Source organism: Fukomys damarensis, unplaced genomic scaffold, assembly GCF_012274545.1.
Source record: "Fukomys damarensis isolate Sample0158 unplaced genomic scaffold, DMR_v1.0_HiC HiC_scaffold_4, whole genome shotgun sequence".
NCBI classification, from domain to species: domain Eukaryota; kingdom Metazoa; phylum Chordata; class Mammalia; order Rodentia; family Bathyergidae; genus Fukomys; species Fukomys damarensis.
The window spans coordinates 34,240,073-34,256,125 of record NW_022900916.1 but is presented as its reverse complement, the minus strand read 5'-3'; the positions used below and the strand labels follow the sequence as shown (position 1 = coordinate 34,256,125).

Below are 16,053 nucleotides of genomic sequence, written 5' to 3'. Positions count from 1 at the left end.
TTTTTGGTACCAGGGATTGAACTCGGGTCCTTGCGCTTGCACGGCAGGCCACCAAACTGCTGAGCTAAATCCCCGGCCCCTGGAGAAAGGTTTTTTTTAAGGAATAACACTGATACTTTAATTCAAAGAAAAAAAGGCCTGATTTATTTCTGATTTTAGTCAGTATTGTGCCACACATCAGAATTAGAAGGTCATTTGAGGTCAGGCAGAATTCAGAAATCTAACTTGACAGGAGGGACGTGATATAGAAAAGAAGTGACTAGAGTCAGGCACAGTTCTGTCTTCTTGTTCTTACTGTGTTCCATTCTATATTGCTAATAAGTTTTTCCCTTTCTTGGTCATAGTGCAGATGGAGAATTAGTCAGCACTCTTCAAATAGTAGCTTCTTTCTACGTGAAGCTTTGTATTAATAAATGGTAAAGCTTATCCCTGTTCCTTAAAATAGGCTTTAGATAACCTTGACAATTAAAATAAGATCTATGTCCTGTTTGAAATGAAAGGACAACTGAATTTACTGAGGAAATGTGAGATACAGGCCTGTAAAACTAAGTCTGTTTTAATATGATATAATTTTATGATGATTAGCTTCATTTAATATATAAACTCTGAGCTCAGTTTTTTTTTTTTTCTTTTTAGCTTTTAGCACATAGTGCTAGAGAAATAAATACTGTGTGGTTATTATATTTTTCTGTCAGTGGGAAAATGCAGAACTCTGATATTAAGGTCTCAGCAGATAAATAGTGGAAAAGAACTGATTTTCTACCTTGTGTTTATCTTTTCTTTGTGACTAAGTAAGGCAGCTTCTTGGCTGCAAATACGAGTTTTCCAGCCAAATTTCTAATTCAAGTTTCCATGGGTGTTAAATTTAGATTCAGATCATTTTATCTCACCTTAAGTATTGAACATTTTCACACAATGATGATGTAGCTTTACATCATATACATTTTTTGCCTTGTGCACATGACCATTCTGTAGCATTTTCTTCTTAGGCCTCTGTTTTCTTCCACGCTTTATGATAACTTTAGCTGTTCCCCTTGTGTTACCTGAAGACAAGTTACACAGGGATAGTTGCAGGTAGGAGCTAATAGATGATCTGGGAGAATAAATACCATTTTACTTGCATTTATAAGAAACTTGATTTTAAAACTTTCTAGGTAATAGAGCATATGTTTAGAGAACAAATGCTTTCTTCATCTTGACAGTTTTGTTTTTTTAAAACTATAAAATAGATTTAATTGCAGTATTATTAAAGTTAACTCAGAAAGTGTGTGTCTTTCAGCTTGTAATTACTTGTTCATGTTCTTATGTTTACATTGATAGAGTTACCTCTTTGGAAACAGTTTTGTGTGAAATATTTTTATTATGGGCTTCTAAGACCAGGAGATTTATAATCAGTAACACATTTCCTTACCACGTGTTATCATTATCAGGCCTCTATTCTCCCATTCTGTTGGAGTTCACTTTTTATTTCTTCATTCCATAAATACTCATTTATTGCCTGTGATATGCTGGATATTTATTATGACAGATATAAGAATGCAGGCATGAATCAAATAGATTTTGCCCTCAGTGAGTTGATATTTTAGAAAGGAAGAGACAAGAACTGGAGGAAAGAACACTAGTTTGAGGCCTGTCTCAGTAACTGTGGAAAGAGTAGATTCCATTGCTAGTAACACAGGCATTGGAATGAAACAGGCTTATTTGAGAGGTGGTAAATGTAAGGGGAGTTGGTGAAAGCTTGGATCTGAGGATGGTGAGGGTTGTTTGCTGGGACAAGTGGTACCATTCACTGATGTAGGGAACATGGAACAGTAAGTCTGGGAAAGATATAATGAGTTTCATTTAAATCATATAAAGTTTGAGGTTTATCTCTCTGGAGAGTAATTTTTCCATGTAATGTTTGGCAGTTGTTAGTAGATGGTAATGAAGACATGATAAATAAACTCACTTAGAGAGAATATAAGGATTGAGAAGAATTGACAGGACATGAAGAGGCTGAATAAGGGGTTAACTAGTAGGAGCAATCAAGAGATGGAAGGAAAACAGAAGAGTCTAAGGCTGTGGGGCCAGTGGATGACAGTATTTCCAAAAGGAGGGAGTGGCCAGCTAGTACAAGTGCTGCAGCTACTTCTTGAGACTGGAGAAGGCCTCCTGTTGCTTTATGATAACTTTAGCTGCTCCCCTTGTGTTACTTTTCTGTCATTGCTGAGACAAAATACCTGGTACCCACAGTTGGAGGAGAAGGGGTTTATTTGGCTTACAGTTTGTGGAAGTTTCAGTCCATAATTGGCCGACTCCAGGAGATGACAAACAGGCACGTTAGAGCAGAAACAACATGGCACACACAAGGTAGCAGAGGTACCATGAGATCTTAATAGTATCTTCCTGCCCTTTTTATCTTATTCAGCCTACCAGCATTAGGGCAATGCACACCAGTCACTGCGTGTAATGGTTTAGTAATCACAGCCCTTGACTCCAGCATCACACATTCCAAATTTAACCGCATCTGAAAAGGAAAGCATCACCTTATCCCCATGAGGCTTTGCAGGGACATCTACACACAAACCATAACACCCCTCATGAAGAGGAAGGACTCCAGTCAGTATCTTGAATCCTAGATTTTTCTTAATACTTTTATCTTACATTGCTTACTCTTACTCTTGAATTTAGTTCTCTGACTTTTACTTTTCTCCATTCTGGACATTGTTTCATGTGTTGATGGAAAGATGTGTTTACAAAGAAACATAAAATAAGGACTGTTCTCACTTTCTGACCCAGAGGGCTATGTATTCTAGTATGCTGTCACTTCTCTAAACTTATTGTAATAATCAGGGTTTTTTTGTTTTGTTTTAAAGAAGTAGAGTAATACATAGGTATGAAGGAATTGGTTCTTCTTCTCTGAGTGTCTTTTTGTTATAACTAACACTAGCCAAAATTCTACTAATTTAATCAAAGAGAGCTTTTATTAGAAAGATACAGTGTATCTTATGGAATACAAGCAAGACTTTACTAATCAAGTTGTGGTAGGGACAAAGATACAGCTGGGCCTGGGAACAACTGTAATCTCTTCCTTCTGATTCTAGGTGGTAATTTTTATGATACATTCATATGTGTTTTTGTGTATAACCCTCACAATCACTTTGTGATTAGGAAATTGTGATTGTGGTACTTCAGATTTGGAAAAGCCCTGTGCCTATTTAGCAGAGAGCAAGTATTCAAGTCTAGTTTTGTAATGCTAGTGCTTTTTTTGCCCTGGCACTTACACCACATTGTCCTAGAATAAACACTATCTTTCATGATACTCTATTTCATATTATTGTGTACTATTTTATGACTCAAGAAATAATTTGTAAGAGGGGTGTGTGTTTATTACGTTTTTTTTTCTGAAGGGTAGAAATTGCAGTTAATGGGAATTCAGACCTCTAAGGTTTTAGCCTGTTCCTGTAAGAGGCCTTTTATAATTCAATTCAGAATAAGGAATCATCAGGTAATTTAATGATCTTGCCTGATCTATTGTCTTTTAGATCAGTAGTGAAAACCTCGATCTGAACTCGATTTAAGCAGCTGAGCTACTGCAATATAATGTTTTATTTCATCTTTTATTTAATATTTTGTGGAGGGAGTGGGTGGAGTTATTTTAGTAGGGCTTTGTGTGTTTAGTTCATCCTAAGTGTGTCTGCAGCTAAAGGCAAACACTTGTTTTCACAATTCTGTGTTGTGTGGGCAGTTGGAGAGTGTATATGAATATTAATGACATATTTCAGTTTATTTCCGGTAACTTTAAATTGGGCCGGTGTGTAGATTTATGGCCTGCTTATATGTGTGATTTCTATACTCTTTTATTTGATGTATGATGTATGATGGGAGCATTTTCTTGCTTTTTCTTTTTTAAGAAGTGTACATGCTGGTGAGGAGTGGTATACTTTTGAAAACGCTGTGATTTACTTTGTTTTCTTTTTCTTGCCCTTATCACTGCTCCTCCCACTACTAAAAAGGCTTTCTGCCGAAACCTTTCTTGCCCAGTTCTCCAGGCCCTGTGAGTTGTAAATTTTCACTTTCTCTTATCTACCTTTGTGTAGCCTTTGACTGCTGATATCCTTCCTTTGTCTTCCAAAATTTTCTCTGGCTTCTTTCTTCCTTTCTAGCCACTTCCTAACAGCATTTTTAATGCTGCTGTTTCCTCAAGTATAGGCTCTGCCCCTTGCCTACTATTTTTACTCTGCATATTTCTCTGAGTGATCTCATCCTCTCAAATATTTATACTTTCCAAATTTCCAGTATCAAGTCTTTCTCCTGAGCTATTGTCTCGCATAGAAGTAGTTGAACATGTAATGCCTTATACTTAACATATCTATACCTAAACCAAAGGAGAGGTGTTAGACCTCCACTATCCTTAGAGCAACAGCTGTTCGTTTTTTCTTTCAAATAGCTATTTTGAGATATAATTCACATATCATATATTTCACCAGTTGAAAATATGTAATTCAGGGCCTGTAAAATATATTCACAGGTTTTGCAATGATCACCACTATCTAGTATCAAAACACTTTTTTTCACCCTCAAAACAAATCCCTTATACTTTATCAGTGAATTCTCACCCACTCTAAGTAACCAGTTATTTGTCTCTAACTTTTCCTATTCTTGATATTTTATATAAATGGAATCACAATAGCTAGTCTTCTGTGACTTTTTGTACTTAGAGTAATATTCTCAAGGTTGGGATTATTTTGACCTTTTGCCATTATCAGTAATGTTGCTATGAACATTGTACACACATTTTTGTGCGTATGCGTATTTTAATTTCTCCTGACTATATGCCTAGAAGCGAAATCACTGAGTCTGTATGATAACTATATGTAAGTGTTTTCAGAATCTGCCAAGATGTTTTCCACTGTGGCTGTACCATTTTATTCCTACTAGCATTGTATAAGAATTTTCTGTATCCTTACCAACACTTTTTGTTAATCTTTTTTATTCTAAAACCATTGTGGTGGATGGAAGTGCTCTCTCATTTGTATTTTGATTTGTATTTCACCAGTGGGTAATAATATTGAGCATCTTTTTTATGCTTATTGGTTCTTTCGGTTGGCAGGAGGGCTTGAATTTGTCACCGTTCTGCTTCTGACTGGGATTACAGGTGTGCATCATGGTGCCTGGTTTTCTTGTCCATTTTAATATTTATTATCTCTTTATTTCAGCTTAGTTATAAGAATTCTATTGATATCTAGGTACAGGTCTTTTTCAAGTTCTGGGAGTTCTGCAGATACACAGGTACAAGTCCAATGATTTTCGTATCTTTCCCCCCATTTTGTGGATTTCGTTTTATGGTATCACTTGGAGCACAAAAAATTTCAGTTTTGAGACTGTAGCTGCCCATCTTTTTTTTTTTTTTCCTCATTGAGTTTATCAGTACATTTTAGGCATACAGTACAGTTACATTCATCATTGGGATCTTGTACCTTTACCTGACAGGTCTTGGTTCTCATTTTTTCCCCATACCTCTGACCTCCCTTTACCCCCTCCTCCCTTCCCTATTTACAAAAACTTTATTTCCATTTTTTCATTTTCTCATAGTTTTTCTTTTCCCTTGTTTCCTTTCCCCTACCCTTCCTACTTCCCCTACACTCTTATCCCTTTTCTTCCCATTTCACATTGTCAGTTATACCATTAGGCTCTTACTTACAATTATACTTTTTCACACCAGAGAAACTATTCAGTATTTACACATGTGTGACTTATTTATTTCACTTAAGAGTATATCCTCAATATGCATCCATTTTCCTATGAATTACTCTAATTTCTCATTCTTTATGGCAGAGGAGTATTCCATTTTATAGAAAACCACATCTTCTTTATCCAGTCTCCAACTGATGGGCAAATGGGCTATTTCCAAGTTTTAGCTATTACAAACTGCACCGCTGTAAACATGGGTGTGCATATATCACTGTGGTATGACTCTTTTCATTCTTTTGGGAAGATACCCAGCAGAGGGATGGCTAGGTCATATGGAACCTCTAATCCTAGTTCTTTGAGGTATCTCCATATTGATTTCCATAGTGGTTGCACCAGTCTGCACTCCCACAAACAATGGAGAAGGGTTCCTTTCTCCCCACAATCCTGCCAACATTTGTTATTGTGTGATTTCTTGATAGCAGCCATTTTTTGTGGGGTGAGGTGGAATCTCAGTGTTGTTTTCATTTGCATCTCTCGAATGACCAGTAATGTGGAACATTTTTTCATATATTTACTTGCTGCTTTCATTTCTTTGTCTGAGAAATGTCTGTTCATTTCAGATGCCCATTTTTGAATTGGGTCTTTATATTTGGCAGGGGCTGATTTTTTTGAGTTCTTTATATATTCTAGATATAATAATCGTTTGTCTGAGGAGCAGCTGGTAAAAATTTTTCCCACATTGTAGGTTGTCTCTTAGTTCTGTTGATGGTTTCTTTTGCAGTGCAGAAGCTTTTTAATAAGATGAGATCCCAGTTATTGATTTCTTTGTGCTAGGTCCCATGGTATTGAGAATTTGTTCATAAAGTCTTTTCCTATGCTAATGTCTTCAAGAGTTCTGCCTAACTTATCTTCCAGCAAATTTAGTGACTCTTTTTTAATATTTAGATCTCTAATGCACTTGGATTTTAGTTTAATGAATGGAGAAAGATAAGCGTCTAGTTTTAAACTTTAGCAGGTTGAAATCCAGTTTTTCCAACACCATTTATTAAAGAGACTATCTTTCCTCCACTGAGGACACTTGGCTCCTTTGTCAAAGATGAGGTAGCTGAGTACATCTGAAGTTGTTTCTGTATCTTCCAATCTATTCCACTGATCCTCAGGTCTGTTTCTTTGCCAGTACCATACTGTTTTTATCACACCGGCTTTGTTGTATAGTTTCAAATTAGGAATTGTTATACCCACTGCCATGTCTCTGTTGCCTAGAATGGCTTTTGCTATTCTAGGTCTCTTATGGTTCCAAATGAATTTTTGCATTATTTTTTTTCTAGTTCTTTGAAATATACTGTTGGAATTTCTGTCAGTATTGCATTGAATCTGTGTAGCAGTTTTGGAAGTATGGCCATTTTCACTATGTTGATTCTTCCTACCCAGGAGCAGGGGATATCTTTCCATTTTCTTATATCCTCTTCGATCTCTTTTTTCAGAGTGCTGTAGTTTTCAGAGTAGAGGTCTTTTGCTTCTTTCATTAAATTGATTCCTAGATACTTCATTTTTTGGGATGCTATTGTGAAAGGAACTGTTTTCCTAATTTCTCAGTGAGTCTGTTATTTGTGTACAAGAAGGATATTGATTTTTGGTTATTGAACTTGTATCCAGCTACTCTGCTAAAAGTGTCAATTAAGTCTAGAAGTCTTTTGGTAGAGTTTTTTGGGTCTTCAATGTAGAGTATCATATCATCAGCAAATAATGACAGTTTAACTTCTTCCTTTCCAATCTTTATTGCTTTAATTTCTTTCTCTTCTCTAACTGCTATGGCTAATGTTTCCAGAACTATATCAAAGAGGAGTGGTGATAATGGGCATCCTTGTCTTGTCCCTGATTTTAACGTGATGGTTTTCAGTTTTCGGCCATTTAATATGATGTTGGCTGTTGGTTTTTCATAGATAGCCTTTATTAAGTTGAGATATAGAACATCTATTCCAGTTTCTTGCAGGGTTACATAGTAAGTTCCACTCCAGTCTCAATTACGTAGTGAGACCTTGTCTCAAAAAACCAAAAAAAAAAAAAAAAAAAAAAAATACATTGTAAAATTGATATTAGGATTTTATCATAAGACAGTTATGGGCTGTCACATTGGCACATTCATTGTAATAATTGGGCAGTAAAGAAGCCATACGACTAGATAATATGCTGTGCATTTTGATGCTAATACAACTTCTTATTTATGGCATTTGACATTTATGTCAAGGTCTTCTTTCAAGCTCTTTTTTTTTTCCTACTTTCCAGGTTGGTTTAATAGCCTATTCAAGAGCTATGAACCAAGAGTCATACAATACATTATATAATAAAGCCCAAATTCCAAGATTTTCTGTACTTGTTCATGATATACAAATTAAGTTCATTCAGTAAAATTTGGTAACCATTGTTCAAAGTGCTCCTGAGCACAAGGCAGTGCCTTTCCTTGAAGAGTAATAGTAGAGAAGGAAATATGTGTATATAAATGAGTATGACACACATTTACTGAGTCACGTGTGTGAAGCACATGGTAAGTTCCTTGAGAGCAGGATAGAATGCTGTGCAAGTTCAGAGGAAGAAATGATTTTGGCAAGAGTGTTCAGTGAAGCTATAAACAGTGGTGGAGAAATTACTTTGTATCCATGACAAAATGTGCTGTGCGATCTCTATACATCTACATTTCTAGAATGGTTTAAGATGTAGGTCCTAAGTGCACTGACATGGAAATGAACTTCTGTTCTAGGCCTACCTGCCTTGCAAACTCATTTATGTCTGTGAGCATATAAAAATCAATGTAATAATATGTATTCATTGTATCACACTATGATAAATGAGATAATGTGGATGCCTAAGCTGTTCCCTGTAGTGAAAGTCAGATAGCTGGGCATGTATATATTTTTTCCATACACCGTAGGCCATGCATTTGAATGGTAGTAAGCACAGCTTTCCATGACTAACAGGTTTAGTAGCCCAGTTTATTGCTAAGAGAGAGCATATTTTGTGTAACATCTGAGCTATTGCCTGAAAACATTGCCTGAATTCCTCAGAGAGGTAGCCTACATGAACATAGAGCAGTAGTACTGTAATTACTGAAATATGTTAAAAAAGAAGCAAATGTTTACTGAGCTACTATTGTTGTTTCAGGCTTGCAATTTAAATTCTTAAATCATTTCCATTTTATAACAGAGTAAAATGAGGCTTGGATAAGTTTTTAAAAGTTGCTTAGATTTTATTGTTTGAGTCAAATCTGTTGAAATGTGCTGTTTGTACTGTTTATGTCCAGGTATACTACTGTACTGTACTTTAGTTTGATGTTTTCTTTCAGGCCAGTGTAAAACATCTGTGTGCATGTGTATGTTATTTGTTTGTTTTGCCACTAGGCTACTTCTAGAGCTGCTGGAGCTACTGTTTGACAAGTTTAATGCTGTAGCCACTGCGCATTCTGTGGTCCTGGGATACCTGCAGGATGCTGTTGGGATTCCAGTGACTCAGCAGGAGGAGATCAAATTGTATGATATGGCAGATGTGTGGGTGAAGATCCAAGATGTGCTGCAGGTAAGGACTTTTTGCAAAGGATATTGTCGTGATTGAGAACAATAATTTGGGACAGCAAAAAAAAAAAAACGAGCTACCTAAAGTATTACCTTATTTAAGGCTGAGGAAATAGTGTTTCCATTTAAAGGCATTAACTTCTGATACCATTTAATGTATCATCTTTAAGACCTTTTAACAAACTTTTGTTTTTGGCTATGCTTCAAAAATATTATATTCTCAATATGTAGTAATCAAGGATGTACAAATCTGTCTTTCTATTCTAATATACTTTATTTTTCTGGGTTTAACCATATATGAAGGTAATAAGTATGAAATTGTAAATCTGCTTTATAAAGCTTAATTTTATTGACTGTTTCCTTTTACCTTTTGCATATATTTGGTTAAATGACAGCTCAAGAGCTTATTCTCAGAGATGAGAATAAATCAGTAAGCTATAAATGTATCATTTTGATTGATTTTTTGAAGATAAGAATTATATTGCAGTTTGCTGAGATGGCATTTAGAAATTGTATTATATTTTCTTTCCATGTGTCAGCAAAATACATTTGATTTGGGCAGATGAAAATTAGAAATACAATTAAGAGTTAGCTGAAGCAATTTTGACACAGCTAAATAGAAGTGACTTAGGTAGTATCTTCTAATATGAAAAAAAATAAGTATAGGTTGGGAATTGAAAAATGTAACCGTGTGGGAATAAAATTGCTTGTATGCAAATAGAAACCTTTGAAATAAAAAGAAATCATAAATGTAAATTACAAATTGAGAATAGAGGTATGCTCCTGGTGCATTGAATGATTGATTCTTGGATGTTCATTAGACAGTTTTTTTGGACATTAAATTTTTTTATTGATGGTTTAGTAGAAATAATGTGGGTTGAAAACACAATTTTTGAATTTTTTTTTTCTTTACCAACTTTTTCAGTTGCCACTTGTAGGGACTTGAATATTTGTGCATTGAATTAAATATTTTGTGGAGTGACTTGTTTAACCTTCTGTATGTTGGTTTAATTTGTCACACGGAAGTAACTTGTCTTTCATGTCATCTATTTATTTTAAGGATATGATAATAGTTTTTAAAGCTATTACAAAAAAAATACCTAGAATTGGGAATTTTTAGGGCTAGGAATTTAGCTCAGTAGTTCTGCCACCTGCCTTGCAAGATCTCAAGTTCGATGCCCAGTACCAAAAAAAAAGGATTTTCTGGCTCTGGGCATGAAGTTATCTCTTTCTGTAAGCAACTGTAAAATTGGATAGATTCAGGTAGCACAGAAAAAGATGTTAACTCATGAGATGAGCACCACATTCATCTCTATTTCCTCCTGGGAGCACTCTCCAAACTATGGCATTGGGAAGTAAGTCTAAAAAGAAGGCAGTAGACTCTCTTAGCAGAGGAAACAGATTAGGGATAGAGAGGAAGCTGGGATTTGTGGACAAGAATACTGAAGACGAGAGAATTGTGTGGAAAAAGGAGGCCCAGAAAACTTAAAAAAGAATGCCTTTGAGCTCTGTGATCAAACGCAAAGCTGTGCATACTACAAAACATAGCAGAAAACAGCTACTCAGAGACTGTGAACTGACAGAGGATTCCAAAAGGAGTCATAGAGCACTTGGAAATGTTGGAGTTCAGACCAGCCAGTGTGAGAAGAGTAGCCTGAGCCACCTGTAAGTTAATTCCCTAACGGAGAAAAACTCATTAAGGTAAGACAATATGGTCCAGATTATTGATAATGAAGTATTATTTCATGTGAAAAAGCAGGAAAACATGACTCATAAATAGGATTTTAAAAGCTGGCAAAATTTAGAGTCTCAAATGAAAAATTCACCAAATGGGCTTAGGAGCAAAATGTATACCATAGAAGAAATGATCAGTGAACTTGAAGCTAGATTAGTTCATCCAAACCAAAGCACATAGAGAAAACAGACCAAAAAGAAAAATGAACAAAGCTAAAGTATCCTCTGGGACAATATCATGCAATTTAACAATTGTGAGATTGCAAATATGGAAGGAGAAGTAACAGAGATATTAGAGCAGAAAATATCAGAAGAAATAATAGTCAAAAAATTTCAAATTTGTTGAAAAATATAAATCTACAAATCCAAAAAGCTCCACAAATCCCAAACAAGAGTAACTCAAAGAAAATCAACATCTAGTCACATCATTGGCAGGTTGTTGACCCCTCCCTCCCATCTTAAAAAGTATCTCAAGGAAAGGATAACATAATACCTACCGGAAAGTAGAGGAAAAAAATGTTAGAACTGACTTCTCATTGGAAGAAATGTAAACTAGAAATCAATGAATGTTATTTTGAAAGTGCTAGAAAATCCAAAAGTTGTCAATCTAGAATTTGTATGAACTGAAAATATCCTTCAAAATGAAGATAAAATAGAGCCATCTTCATAAAGCTAAAGCTGAAAGAATTTGTCACCATGAGACCTGCATGTCAAGAAATATTGCAGAAAGGTTTTTAAACTGAAAGAAAATGTACCAGATGATAACTTAGACCTATAAGCAAAAGTAAAGAGAGCCAGAAATGGGAAATACGTGGCCAAAAGTAAAATACCTTTTTCTCATTTCTTAATTTAAAAAAAAAATTTTGGGGGGGGGTACTGGGGATCGAATTCAGGTCCTTGTGCTTACAAGGCAGGCGGCAGAACCACTGAGCTGAATCCCCGGCTAAGTCTTCATTTTATTTTCTTTTATTTTTTTGGTACTAGGGATCAAACTTGGGACCTTGCACTTGTGAGAGAGGCAGCAGAACCACTGAGCTAAATCCCTGGCCCAATACTTTTTAAATTTTTGAAAGTTATTTCTTAATTTATGTTTAAGACCAAAAATAATATACATTGGTTTTATATTTCGCAGTAAATGTATGATAGTGATTTCACCAAGGAGAGAAGTAGGGTAAATGAAACTATTGTTTTAAGTTTCCTTCAGTATACATTAAGAGCTATAATTTTTAGGGTGAAGGATGCATGACTCAATCCCCAGAGCATAAAGACAGTAAAAAGTCAGGGAGGGTGATATAGTTGAATGTTGAATAAATATTTTTTAATCCAAAGCAGGAAAGCAGAAAACCAGGAAACTAAAAAAAAGAACTACAAAGAAAGAAAAGATATAAAATAAAGCAAAAGTGGTAAGAATAGAACATGAATAGCAAAATTTTAGACTTAAATCAATTATATTAAATATAAATTATTAAACACTGCAATTAAAAGGCAGAAATCATATTGGATTAAAAACAGAAACAAAAAGACCCAACCCAAGTGTTTACAGTATTGTGCTACTTTTAATTCTTTGTTTTTTTTTTTTTTATTCCCCTGGTACCGGGAATAGAACTCAGCATCCTATGCTTACCAGGCAGTTGTGGTGCTGCTGAGCTACATCCCTGCCCCTACTTTTAATTCTGAAATGGATTCAAACTTTAAGAAAGTTGTAATGATAAGAATAGAACCACCCCCATGTACTTCTTTATTCAGATTTACCTATTTTTAACATTTTACCACTTTTTAAAATCAATTTTTTCCTCTATGTATATATGTATACACATGAATGTTTTCATGTGAAAACATATCTTTTTTTAAATTATTTTTTCAAAATTCCTATTTTAAGAAACTTTAAATTCTGTCACACATTAATAGCTTAAATGTATAAATGATTAAAAATATATTTCTGGTTTATCAAATGAGTCATGCCTTTCATAATGCATGTAAAATGAGTGATTTGAGGAAACTTTTTTTAATGGATTTTATGTTTTATGTTGTATTTAAACAGCTTTAATGAGGGATAATTTATATATCATAAAGTTCACCCATTTGAAATATAGATTTCACTGCTATTTACTGTATTCTTGGAGTTGTGCATCCATTAATATATAATTTTGGAACATTTTCATCACTCCAACAAGAAACCTTATTTCTATCAGCACTCACTATTCTATTAAAGTCCTTACTCTTTTAGACTACTAGGTACTTATTGTTTCAGAAATGAGCTATTATTTTTTTTTTTGAGTCATGGATCCATAGTCTTCATTCTTTTAGTTTAGTTTTTGGTTTCTGCTGATATAGATATTTAGAAATTCTACAGTTTAAGAGAAAGTAGACAAGATATATTTAAGACACTGATGGGGCATCAGTTGTGTGTTGTAGTTTCAATAACATGTAGCCTCCAAATCATTCACACACTTGACATTCCTCTTGCTATTTCACGTTAATGCACACATATAACAATGGGGTATGGTATTGGACAGGCAAAAAGTACAAAAACTGAAGCTCATGTCATAGTTTCAGATAAAAGGCAAAACACAGAAATGACATTTATTTCATGTATTTTGCTTAATTGGTTTGTACATTGACAATGTTGTCTTTTTCTCTCTCTTTCTCCACCTTTCTCCCACTGTTAGTTATTTATTTTTCCACTCTCATGTTTTGGAAAAATGACTTTGTGTATGACTAGATTCTAATCTAATCTGTTATTGTTTTTAAACTATTTGCTCATCTTTATTAAACGAGTTGAGAATAAAGCATAGTTGGTTCTTTTTTTAAAATTCATACATATTTGGAGTACATGATATTTACATCCGTCTTAGGGAGTGAGTACATGCACTGAGCGTATCTTGGGTCTTGGTATTCTTCTCCTCCCCACCCACCTCCTTTCCTCATCTCCAAAAACCCTTTCCTGATTTCTGTTATTACTCTTATTGTATTCTTGCTTTTAGTTCATGTTATGACGTATAAAGATTACATTCATTGAGGGTAGTTGGTACCTATATATGATGTAATCTTCCCTTCCCCTAACCATAAGACTCTTGGCCCCCTTCTTGTTTGCAAAAGATACATCTCCCTGTTTTCTTTTATTAAACTTTTCTTTCTTCTGTCTTCTCTTGCCTCTCCTCCCCTCCCCTTCTATCCCCTCCTCTTTATTCCTCTCCCCTGCTCTCCCCTCCTCTCTCCTTCTTTCTCGTTCTCTCATCCTATTGCTTTCTTTTCTACATTGCTCAGGCTGGCTTTGAACTCCTAGGCTCAAGTGATTCTCCTCCCTCAGTTTCCCAAGTAGGGGAACTATAGGCATGTACTGTGTGCCACCAAACCTGGCTGAGAATAAAGCATTTTTGAATGAGTTTCTTCTAAATAGGTTAATTTGTTATTACTATACAATATAAATTGTTATACAACGCTTAAATTGTTTGGAGTTTTTTTTTTTTTTATGTTTTCTGATACCCTCAGAATTCTTCCAGATTACACAGTTCTGAATAATGTTAATGTATACCCCCATGAATAAACTGGATATCTAATGACAGATGCACATGAATTAATGTTGCTAAATTTAAGAATAGTAATTGAGTAATATGTACTATAATCACTGAAGACATGATAGAAGGACCAAGAAAGATTTTTGAAACTGGTGGGTTCATAGTGGTAGAGAAAGTGAGGAATGGCTCTACAGATAGAGAAGTGGAAAAGATAATGAGGTAATATCAGTAGGTGGTACAAAAGAAATGAGTGAATGAAGGCATTCAAGGATAAGAAGGATATATCTACAACTGAAGGTTTATTTTATTGACTGCAAGTAAACTTGGATGGTGGAGAGTTGGATGCAGGTCATGGAAAGCCTTTAGTGTCATCTGTATGGTGTGTGATTGATGATACTAATACTGGTAGTTTCTGAAGCTGGCCACATTATGGGATGTACCAAAGATTTGAGTCTTACCCCCATCCCATACCTTGTGAATGATAAACACTGTGGATGAAAGATAGATTCTCCCCTGTCCCTTCCTCCCTCCTCCTGTGGTGATTCAGATGTCTTTCTTTATTGTCTTATATTTAGAAATCTTGCTTTGGCTTACATTACTTGAGGTCTCTAAGAATGAAATAAACATGACAGGTTTTGATGGTAGAGGACAAAAGAATACAAAGAAGGGAGAGAAAGATTTGTGAACTATTTGAGAGTGTATTCGAATATCTGTAAAATCTTGTATTTGGCCTATCTGCTGGGTTTCCAAGAGGACGGATACTTTAAAAATAGTTTACTGCTAAGTTATTGGGACCAACTATCTGCTAAGTACTGGGGAATAATGAGGCTAAAGATAGAGAGCTTCCTTTTTAAGTGCAGGAACGCCCGCAGTACTTTATTTTTCTATTATATTCAGTATTCATTATGTTTGTTAAATAATCGGCTAGGAAGTGTTTAAGATCACCTACATGGAGCATTTTGGAAAGATTTTTGGTTTAAATTTTCATGTCATTTTATGCATAGGGCCAATTTAATTTTCAAATAGTTGTTGGAGGAATGTTCTTTAGGTTAAAAAATTTTTCTGGAAAATGAAATAATTGAGAACAGTGGGCATCTGCGGTCAAGAATATAATGAGTGAATGATGATGAAATGGTTGAAAATGATGTGATAATATGACAAATGGAATTCTAAGCATTTAGAGTTCAAATTTCATTTTTGTTTTGAATTGAGTATATTTCTTATTTAAAAATTGATAAGTTCTTTTGCAGAGTAAATTGTAGTGGAGAAAACAATTCTTGATCTTTTAACAACTTCAGCAGTTTTCCTCCACCAGTAACTGAGCTATCCCTGGCAACCCAACCTTTAGTTGGAAGGCTCATTTGTCCCAGCAAGATTGTGTCTGGAGATAGCTATCATAGTAACAAGGTGTCGTGGTTTTCTCCTGCTGTCAGCCCTGTGACCATACACCATTGCACTCCTTTTTCGGTTTTGCACTCTTTTGAAAACTGTGATAGTAGAAATACATGTTTTTGCCCTTCTGAGCAGCAGTAGGACCTTCCAAAATATCACCTACTTGGTGC

General features: G+C 35.0%; 1 protein-coding gene across 2 annotated transcripts in view; it reads left to right on the top strand.

Annotated features, from left to right (window-relative positions):
* The window catches only part of Exoc4 (exocyst complex component 4), a 741,153-nt gene that overhangs the window by 115,581 nt on the left and 609,519 nt on the right, over positions 1-16,053 (top strand). For both annotated transcript variants that reach the window (XM_010611733.3, XM_033757669.1), the window contains exon 7: positions 9,069-9,243. In XM_010611733.3, coding sequence (XP_010610035.1) covers positions 9,069-9,243 — 175 coding nt within the window. The remainder of the gene's footprint in view (positions 1-9,068; positions 9,244-16,053) is intronic.